This window comes from Dama dama, chromosome 7 (genome assembly GCF_033118175.1).
Source record: "Dama dama isolate Ldn47 chromosome 7, ASM3311817v1, whole genome shotgun sequence".
Lineage (NCBI taxonomy): Eukaryota > Metazoa > Chordata > Mammalia > Artiodactyla > Cervidae > Dama > Dama dama.
The window spans coordinates 32,559,653-32,570,934 of NC_083687.1; the positions used below are offsets into that span (position 1 = coordinate 32,559,653).

Sequence of the window (11,282 nt, forward strand, 5' to 3'; positions counted from 1 at the left end):
GGATTTTTCGAAAGAACAGCATGTATATTATCTATAGTGAAACAGATCACCAGCCCAGGTGGGATGCATGAGACAAGTGCTCGGGCCTGGTGTACTGGGAAGACCCAGAAGAATCAGGTGGAGAGGGAGGTGGGAGGGGGGATCGGGATGGGGGATACATGTAAATCCATGGCTGATTCATGTCAATGTATGACAAAACCCACTGAAATGTTGTGAAGTAATTAGCCTCCAACTAATAAAAAAAAAAAATTAAAAAAAAAAAGAGTGTGTGATTCAGGTCTAAAATATAGCTACAAATTTATTTCGTAGATGGAATAGGATAAGATACTTCAATTTAGGAGAAATGGAAAGTATAGACATGAGAGGAGATCCAGGTAAAACTGTGGAAGAAAAATCATTGTGGAACCCAAATATTCTGTTGAGGTGGGAATAGTGTTAAAATTTAAGCTATTATCATTAACTTTATATCTATAAGAGGAGGGGGCTTTGTATGGCTTTATGGACTTCTGTTCTATCTCCTGTAACTAAGAAAATATTTTTGGTGTGTGTAAGCATATTTGAATGTGTATAAAAATGTTATGTTTCCTAAGTTTTTATTCTAGACTCACAGAAGTTTAAGACTCTTTACCAAGTACACAAACCAGTGTTATAAAGCCTGAGACTTTAAATGTTTTAAGCTTACACTATTTTAGGGGATCATAATGCACCAGTCCTCAGGACTTGTGCAATGACTATAGGTAGACAGTAGGAAAGAAGTGCAGTTTTTTGTCAGTGACATTTTATTTGAAGAAGTTCACCATAATAGTTCTAACAGTAGTCAGATTAAAGCAGCTTCGACATGTTTCATTTAACTTAACTTAAATTATTATTAAATTATTAAAATAGTAAATGTCAAGGCTTTAACAAGGCCTACCATTTGGATATTTCTTGATTAAGAAAACCCTTGCAATCAGCCTCTTAAATGCTCCCTTTACATCTTTGTTCCTAAGTGTGTATATAAGGGGGTTCAACATGGGTGTGATGATTCCATAGAAAAGGGATACCATCTTTCCCCGGTCCTTGGAGGCAGGGGATGGCGGTTGCAGGTACATATAGATAGCAGTGCCATAAAAAAGTGACACCACTATCAAATGGGAGCCACATGTTCCAAATGCTTTTTGCCGAGCTTCCACTGATTGTATTCTCAACACTGCTTGGACAATAAAAGCGTATGATATCAGAATGAGTGTCACAGGTATTAGAAGGAATAGCACACTGATAAAGAATAGTTCGGCTTCATTTGCTGTTGTGTCTACACATGACAACCTGAGCAGAGCAGGGACTTCACAGAAGAAGTGATCCACTTCCTTGTGGCCACAGAGTGGCATCTGCAGGGTCAAGGTGGACTGCAAAACTGAGTTGCTGAAGCCACTAACCCAGGATGCAGCTGCCAGCTGGAGGCAGAGCCTGTGGTTCATGATGATGGAGTAGTGGAGAGGCCGGCAAATAGCTACAAACCTGTCAAAGGACATGACAGCCAGGAGGAGGCATTCGGTGGAACCCAAAGCCAGGAAAATGAAAAGCTGTGCCACACAGCCGCCATAACTAATCACCTTCCTGAGGCTGCATATGTTTACCAGCATCTGTGGAACTGTACTTGTGGTATAGCAAAGGTCCAAGAGTGAGAGATTGGTAAGAAAAAAATACATGGGGGTATGGAGCTTGGAATCCAGACGGGACACAATAATTATTGCTAGATTGCCCATGATGGTCAAGATATAGGAAATCAGGAACACCACAAACAGCGGAAGCTCCAGCCATGGTCGATCTGAGAAACCTAAGAGGATGAACTCTTGGGGGACACTCTCATTGATCTTATTCATGTTAAATGGTTCAGCTCTTGGTTCTCTGGAATATAAAAAGTAAGTTAACAAGCATACTTATTTACTGTCAGTTATAAGCATTTTTCTAACAATTTGTATAAACTTACAGACTGATGCTATTAATAATGTGAAAATATATTGACAAAAATATACATATTTATCTTTCCAAGTATTTCAAGTGTTTCTATTTTTAAGTGTATTAGCAAAATAAATTTCAAGAATTTTAAAGTATCATCAATTTACATATTCACAGAACTTATTCTATATAAAATATCAAAATTTGATCTTTTGTTATCCTGTAAATTCATTGTCCTCACTTCTTTCTACCCTGGGTACCTACTCTTAGATAGATATAGACACAGTTCCTGCCATTTGAATTCATTCTGTGCATGCCTGCTAAGTCACTTCAGTCATGACCAACTCCTTGTGACCCTATACTGTAACCCGCCAAGCTCCTCTGTCTGTGGGACTGTCCAGGCAAGAATGCTGGTTGGGTTCCCATGTCCTCCTCCAGGGGATCTTCCCAATCCAGGGATCAAACCCCCATCTCCTGCATCTCCTTCTTTGGCAGGTGAGCTCTTTACCCCAATCGACATCTATTTTCTCCTAATGCCAGTGAGATTCCCTGTTTAAAAATTGTATAAATTAAAATTAATTAAAATTGTGTAAATCTCACCCCCCTCCAAAAAAAAAAAAGAACATGTAGAAATTATCAATAGTGGACACAACTGAGGACATATATATTTTTTTTATTTTAGAAGCTCAGAATTCATATAGGATTATTTAATAATATGGAACTGGACTTGGGCTCATAGGCTACCTTGCCTAATTAGTTACATTACACTGGGAATGTTTCTTATCCTCTGATCTTCAAGTTCTCACTTGTGAAGATAGTACTGCTTTTTTACATTGTCTTGATGTGAAACATATACACACATTGCTTAGTCTAGACTCTGGCCCTTAGAAACAGAGCAGTGTGGATGAAAGAAGTTAGAGTGTTTCAAGGTCTCTGAGGTTGCTCAGAGAGGAATTACTTACGGTTTATAAAACTATACATTTTCTAAGATTACCAATGAAAGATGGCTCTGCCAGTTGAAAACTCACCTTCCTTTTTCCTCCTTAGCCCCAAAACTATCAACCCTCAGAGTAAGGATCCTAGTAACCACCTGCTGCGAAGTATAAATGTGATTTTTCAGTGAAAATTGGTTGGCATAGTGCCTGGCACATAGAAATATGGTTATGTTAGTCAAAGTATGATAGTGATGAGGGGACTCTGAGACGCTTTGCCCAGTCACTTCAGTCATGTCCGCCTCTTTGCGATCCCATGGGCTGTAGCCTGCCAGGCTCCTCTGTCCATAGAATTCTTCAGGCAACAATACCAGAGTGGGTTGCCATGCCCTCCTCCAGGGGAATCTTCTCAATCCAGGGATCAAACCCACATCTCCTGTGTCTCCTGCATTGCAGGCAGAGTCTTTACCTCTGAGCCACACAGGAGGCCCTCTTGAGATGCTTTAAGCAAAAGCTATTCAGCGCCCTGAATTTCCTAAAACTGCTGATATGTCTGTTCCACCTGCTAAACGTGTATTCATCCTGAAGAAATCTTAACCGGACACTCTAAATTATTTTATTATTTTAACAGTATCAGAATTCAAAATTTTCATGATTATTCAGGTTCATTTGAAAGTTAGCAATGTGTATTTTAATTTTGTTCTACTTTTTCTGGGACTACTAGTCCCCTAAAAATTGCCTTGCTCTCATTTGACAAAATCTTTGAGAAACGTAGTCATAGATATAGACATAAAATGATGTTTAAATGTATCTTTGAATGAAAAAAAAAGAGTTACTGAACATTTGTATAGCATGATTCTATCAATTTATAAAACAGTATTTTATACATACATACATAAAGATACTAATACATAAAGTAAAAATTTCCTTGAAGAATACAGAAGAAAGTGTTACTCCTGAGAAATGGGGATGGTGGAGAGTAAGCAAAATTATTTATAAATTTACCTGTTTTTTGTTCTAATTTTTAAAAAGCAGACATTACTCCTTTAACATTAAAAAAAAAATCTTCACTTAAAATTCCATGGACAGGAGAGTCTGGTGGGCTACAGTGCTTGGGGCCACAAAAAGTTGGACATGATTGAGGGACACACACACACACACACGCACACTCCAATTTAGTCTCTGTATTTTACTCTCAGACCACCATTGCTTTAGTTTAATACTTTGATCCCCACTAGGGTGCAGATCTTTGCAAGAAAAATTAATTTTTTACACTCTTTGAGTTTTCTTAAAATTATGTCTGAATCTGCAAGGAGTTTTTCTAAGGGATGGATTGTGGTGCGGGGAGGGCATTTTGAATGTTATTGGGGAAAAAAAAATGTTGCCAAGGAACGGAGGAATCAGGTTAAACAGGATAAATGACATCAGTAGAGAGATTTCACACAACCCATAATTTCCTTGAGTTGCACAAGTGTTGAACAGATCCCCTCTAGTCCATGTGACTGGGGTGAATGACACTCCCCAGTTTACCCAGGACTGCTGAGTTGTCTCCTACTGTGCTTACAGTTTGGTAATAAAGCCACTTTTATTCTCAGTATTCCTGTTTGGATAAGGTGCAGTATCTCTTTAAATGTAACACTGAAGAGTGACCCAATTCTTACATTATTGCTCAGGAGGTCTCTCATCATGGAGGACATTGCGTGTATTTCCTCCTCTCACATGGACAATGTCCTTTCCTGACTGATCCTAGATAGGATGTTACTTCCTGGAACTCAGTCAAGAAAGTCCTCTCTACTGAAGATTACTGCAGAGGGAATCAGTTAGTTTTATTATAATCAACTGATCCCCCTCCCTCTGAGATTCGCTATGTACAAACATGATAAACTGCTTCTGCATCAATATGATATATTAGTTCACATATCTTGTCATATGTAATAGCCTCTTAAGTTCTGTAATCAGTGAAGGCACAGTAAGGGGGAAAATACTTATCACTCCAACAGAAAGCACTGGAGCAGAATAAGAAATAAAGATGATGGAGCCAGAAAGGATTGAGGAGAGGAAATGGGAGATTTCAGAGCACTGAATTCTTGTATTTTGCTTTACTGTTTTTTCCTTTTGTCCATTCACCCATCTTTCAAACACACAGTAACCTCAAATATTTATCCATTCTTGAAAGTATATCTTTAGACTAAGTGGTTGTGGGATCATTTTTGCATTTTAGAAGTTTTAAGTGATTTGAATTCTGATTCATATCTCCAGTGTTAGGACTGAAGTGTTTATTAACAAAATAAAAGAACAAAAACCTAGGAAGTTCTTATCTGCTTCTCTGAGATTATATCAGACAGGCTCCTGAGTATTACCTGTGGACATCTGCTCTAATTGCTTGCAATTGTGGTTATTTCCTGAAAGACCACCGAGAAGATTCCTTCGCTTTTGAGTAAACGTACATTGCCAGAATCTCAAGATAGTGTTCATCTCATTTTGAGTAGCATTCAAGAGGGCAGCAGAAGAAAACATTTGAATTATGTGAGATATCAAGGAGATCAGAAAAGGAGTATAACGGGGTTAATACAGAGGTTACTGGAAGTTGATAGAAGGAGTTTAGAAAGTTGCTGATGAGATATTAATAAATTTTATCTGTGATGCATTAATCTTATATCTATCATCTCTCTACTGAATTCTCTTATCCTATATCTGACCTTGAACATTCAAAAAGGTAAAGTTCAACAGAGTCTTGGAAGCATCATTTTAAGCTACACTGTGGAAAGAGCCTTGAGACAATAGAAGTAACAAGAATTTTAGTCCCCAAATAGCCAGTAAATCATTGCATAATTGAGCAAGTTAATTAATAGCTTTGAATATCAGTTATCTTCAGTAAGACTATGGGCATGGTATTTTCCTTTTAGCATGAAAACTGTTTACTGTTACATTTTCTCAAATTATTTCATATCCCTATGAGGTAGGCTTCTAAATACCACATAGATACCATATTCTTGCAGGAGTAAAAGGATGAATATGCTTATGTTAGTCAAAGTATGATTGTGATGTGGGAACTCGGATACACTTTGCCCACTCACTTCAGTCCTGTCCGACTCTTTGTGGCTCAATGGACTGTAGTCCACCAGGCTCCTTTGTCCCTGGGGATTCTCCAGGCAAGTATACTGAAATGGGTTGCCATGCCCTCCTCCAGGGGATCTTCCCACCCCAGGATTCGAATCCAGGTCTCCCATATTGTAGGAGGATTCTTTACTGTCTGAGACACTAGGGAAGCCCAAAAAGATGAATAATAGGAGTAATTTTTCACATGGCTAATACATTGTAGATTGTCTTATCAACACAAGGAAGTTTGTCAAAAATTTTTTCCATTTTATTAAGATTAAATTTGCAGGCAGGAACTGAATTTATATGCTTAGAGAAATTACTTTCCTCAGGTCCTGGAGCTAGTAAATAACAGACTAAAGATTAGAACCTAAGACCAACCTGCTCTAAAGTTCTTATTTCCTTTAGATTTTACAGATATGTTCAAAATATATTTGTATAAAAAACATTTGAACATAGTTGTACATAATATAATTTGTATGTACATGTGTAATATATTCTTAAAACATATGATATAAAATATAAACTATATCACATATAAAATATACACTTATACAAAATATATAAAAAAGATTTTTAGAATCTGAAGCTAGATAAATCAGATTTTTTCTAACAGATAAGTTGTTGGTCTTTGCTGAGATCTGAAATATAAACAGTCCATGAAATGAATGCTTAGAATACTCAAATTTTAGTGTCATTTTTTGGAAATATATGCTACTTACCTCCATCTTAAACACTGGAAATAGATCAATTTTATGTCCAAGAAGACTTGAGTTCAAAATAGGACTAATTTAAAATGCACAGATAAACTGTCATCTTCATATGCTATTTAGTTGTATAACTGATTTGATGAAATTCATTCAGCTTCTTTTAGTTACACTCACAATGTAGCAAATCATGATGTCTCCATTCAGAGTTAACTGGAAGATAAGAATGAAGTATTACAGATGATCTGAATGGTGTTCTGACATCACTTTTAATTAGTGCACCAATTGCTGTTTTCAAGTTTTTTTTTTTTTCAAAATGAATGTGCTTTCTCTATCAATATTGGTATTTGTTTTGGTCTCTGGCAGAAATCTCAAACACTGAATTGCAAAAGTCTTCCCCCATAGTTTATAACAAATAACCACATACCCAGTGGGAAGAGAGAAAGAGGAGAGCTTTATGAAGTGATATTCCTCTTTCATCATTGATTTGCTCAGCAAACCCTTTCTCCAGGGACTGAATCCTCAACTTTGTCTAAGACAAAATGACAGTGGGGACTAAAATATCTTTCAAAGACAGTTTGGACTTTCTGCTATTGAATTGGAATTTGTTTTCTAGTCTAAAGCTACTTACTTATTTCTCTCAGGAAGGAATTTTTATTCCATGTGTAAATTTCCTGAGAACCCATCCGAGGTTATGCTACTAACCCTTTGATTTGTGTATGAGAAAATAGACCTCAATTTAATTTATCTTAAGAAAATTGCTTAACTTGGTTTATGACACATTTTACATAAAGCGGTTTTAAAGAATTTGTGTAGAACCAATATATTCTATATTTTTTTCATGGATTTTTAAAATTTCCAGGTTTAGTAGAAAGTTCTTCTTCAACTCACAATTATATAGATTGTCTTGTAGGATTTAAATGTTTTCTATTATAGTATTTATTCTGGCCAAAATAATATATTTCTATTTTTACGTGCTATCATATTCAAGTTCTTTTCAATTTCTTTTCCAGGTGAGTAGATTTAGAAGACATATATTTATAATTCAGAAAAAAAGATTATGATTTTAATAAACATGGGAAAAATCCACAAATATCCCAATAAAAAGGCAATTGTATGAATAGACAATTTGTTGTTGTTGTTTAGCCACCGAGTCATGTCTGACTCTTTGTGATTTAGAATAGCAAATCCAAATGAACACGATATATAAGACAGTGTGACCAAATTCTCAAATAGAGAAAGATATATTGAAATAATGATGATAAACCTGGCCTATGTAGCCCTGAGGCAGGAAGAGCCCTGGATACAACTGCATTGCTGAGCCACAAACACCTCTCAGGGGACGGGGTGTATGGCACCCAATCAAGCAAGAGAAATGAAAAGGCCAGGTTTTCTCACCAAAGCCATCTGAGAAGAAGAGCCAGAACCATGGAGTCCAGCCTTAGTTTGAGAAGCACCTGGAAACAGATTTCTCTTTATTTTGTCATATAAAGTTATTCTTCAAAAAAAAAAAAAAAAAAATAATGATGATGATAAGCCTCTTCATACTCACCAGACTGGAAGCAAAAGAATTGAATTTTATTGCCAATGAGAATGAAGGAAAAGTGCTACTCACAGATTACTGGTGGAAATTCAAAGAGTTACAAGTTTTCCTGGGGAAAATATGGCAATGGCTTCTAAAAACTACACAAACTCTCAATCTAGTGCTGTTATTTGCAGGAATCATTCCCCTACAAAGGACAAATGAACAATAATGCTTGATGTAGAAATACTTTAATGACCAATGATGAAGAAAAATATAGGGTCCTTTGATAGCAAGTTTACTACATAATATATTCCCAGAATGGAAAATATTCATTCATCTGAAACAAGGAATTACAGCACTAACACATGTCTTGGAGATGTTTTCCTGAGGTTTTGCTGAATGAGGAAATCAAAAATGCTGAAACAAATACATTACATGGTCCTACTTTTATAAAACAATAATTTAAGACACTGAAATATGATTTTATTATGTATTGTGTGTCTGTATGAGATTACATGAGAAAATATCTAGTTTTTTTTAAGAATAATGACTAGTTCTTAATTAACATTATTATCTAAATAACATGAACATGAATAATCTGGAAAAGGGCAGAGGGTAATATCTAGAGGAAGATGGGGCATGAAGTAAAGCTAGAAAAGAAACAAATTGAGACTTTGTGTATATTTAAAAGTTTTTAAAATTAATGACACTGGTTACTTCTCTATACAAGAGTAGGAGTAAGGTTGAAGATGGTTAGGGGACAAATTGAACTAGAGTATGAATTATCTTTATAGTTTTTTTTTAACAGATTGCATTTAAGTGAACAAAAATCACAATTTAAGAAGAAAGTAAAGAAAGGACTAAAGAAAATATGAATAAAGGTAAATACTTATTCTGCAAAATGGACCAAGTATACACAAACTGAAATTGTTTCAGAATTCTTTAAATTTAGAAAGTGCCAAGTAATGCACACTTATTGAAGATCTTGGAAATAGGGAAGGATCTATTGAGATTATTATTATTATCCAGACACCGGTGCTGAGTCCTTTGAAAGGACAGTTTCACTCAGTCCTCATAAGTGCCCTGTGAGACAGTTCATCATTATTCAATTATTTCATTCATTATTTCCAAAGATACATAGATATAGAAATAGAGGCTTAGAGTGGTTAAAATAAAATGTGTTAGGAAATTGATTACATAAGTGGAAGTCCCACTTCTGTTCTTTTTTTTTTTTTTTTTTAACCTTCTGGCTTTGCTACCAAAGAGTTATGTGCCTCCCTTCTTACTGTAACTGAAAGTGGGATCCAGCTGCTCCAATACTCAAAATGCCAATAAAGAGGCCAGGTGGTGGAAAGGAAAGTTTGTTTTATTTTGGATATTGGCAACCAGCACGGGGCAAGGAGGGGGCAGATTCCTGTCCAAAGGCCAACTTCACTGACAATCAGTGGGCAAGAACTTCTATAGGCTGAGGAAGGACCTACGTGCAGAAACAGCACAGCCATCTTGGAATGGGTCATTGGTGATCTGACCAGCATCATCTTGATTTTTTTAAGTACAGTCAATCTTCAATTCCAGGGTATGTTTGTTTCCATTTCTTGAGGAATTGTGGCAGCTTCTGTCATGGCCACAGTCTGGTCACCATGTAGTGAACTCTCCACCTGGTGGGAGTTCAGTATCTATAAAATAGTCCCCAGGATATGGTTCAGAATACTATCTATAGTCCTTGAGAAGGAACTAAAGGACTTTGACTATGCTAATGACTAAACCATTACTTGGTCTCCTTTGTTTTCCTTATTTCCTGTGTCTTCTCACTTCTCTGATTTAATTCATTCTTCAGCTAAAGTTTTTCCACAGACAACAGGCAGAGAGAGGACATGGTAGACCAGGAGCATAGAGTCCTGCTCCATTTCATTACCACCAAGACTCATTTTTAAGAAATCAATTTAATTAGTGTAGCTCTCTTCTTTTACTTGGAAAGAACCTCTAAAAGAAGCTTATTTGGTTTGTTACTCTTTGACTATCTGACTTTTTAATATTGCATATTGGAATAAAAGCCTGCAACAGTGAGGTATGCAGGGAATAGAAGTCCGCAGTAGCAAGGTAAGCAAACCAGCTGTGTTTTCTGTAAGAGAAATGTTATAAAAGGCTGGAGATAATGGCTTATCTAGGAGGAAATGGGGGTAGAGATAGATTCAAACTCTACTAAAGTTTAAAATAAACTTCTAGGGACTTCTCTGGTGGTTCAGTGGTTAAAACTCTGTGCTTCCAATGCAAAGGGCAAAACTGTGATCCCTCTTCAGGGAACTAAGATCCCACATGCCACATGGCATGGCTAAAAGATAAATAAATAAAATGAACTTTTAGCATTAGAGTCCAAAGAGAGTGGTAGTATTCCAAGAAATAAAAGGGAATGCTGAAGTTTGCCCCATGGACAAACATCACAATGATTTCCTTGCCTAACTGTATTCTGCCAAAAGAAACACATATTTAGTACACATCTTCTTTATCCATTCATCTCTTGATGAACACTTAGATTGCTTTCATATCTTGACTATTGTAAATAATGCTGCTATAAACACTGGAAGCATGTATCTTTTACAGTTAGTGTTTTTATTTTTTTCAGATATTAATATATACACACACACACATATAAAAGAATAAAATTCAGCATAGAAAAGAATGAAATTCTGCTATTCACAACAATGTCAACAGACCTAGACAGTATTATACTTCTGGATTAATCATAAACTCTAAACTTTAACTACTCTAAACTTTAACTTCTCAGTACCAATTGATTTCTCAATCTTTTGAGAGATTTTGACATAGTTTTCAAGTTTCCCTTCTTATTTAAAGGCTTGTCAAATACCTTTAGGGGGAAATTGCCTTGTAGTTCAGGCTTTCAATTCATTTTTGTCACTTTGCTGTACACGAACAACAGATTTCTGAGCTTTTCCCCCTCTACTCTTTTCTAGTAGTCTTTTACCAGCTAAAGGCATCAGCTTCTTATTTGCATATGGACTCAGTAAGTTTAGAGAAAAAGCAACGTCAGCTCACTTTTTCACAAGTTCTTCACTATTGAAC

At 36.1% G+C, this 11,282-nt stretch overlaps 1 protein-coding gene across 1 annotated transcript; it reads right to left on the reverse strand.

The window, feature by feature from the left end:
- Positions 1-899: 899 nt before the first annotated feature.
- On the reverse strand, positions 900-1,862 carry LOC133059307 (olfactory receptor 2B2-like). The gene has a single exon (XM_061146292.1). It carries the CDS (start codon positions 1,860-1,862, stop codon positions 900-902), a length of 963 nt encoding a protein of 320 aa, XP_061002275.1.
- Between the last annotated feature and the right edge of the window lie 9,420 nt (positions 1,863-11,282).

Bases quoted from the DNA above. Each gene is read 5' to 3' on its own strand.
- LOC133059307 (XM_061146292.1), bottom strand. From the start codon at position 1,862: ATGAATAAGATCAATGAGAGTGTCCCCCAAGAGTTCATCCTCTTAGGT.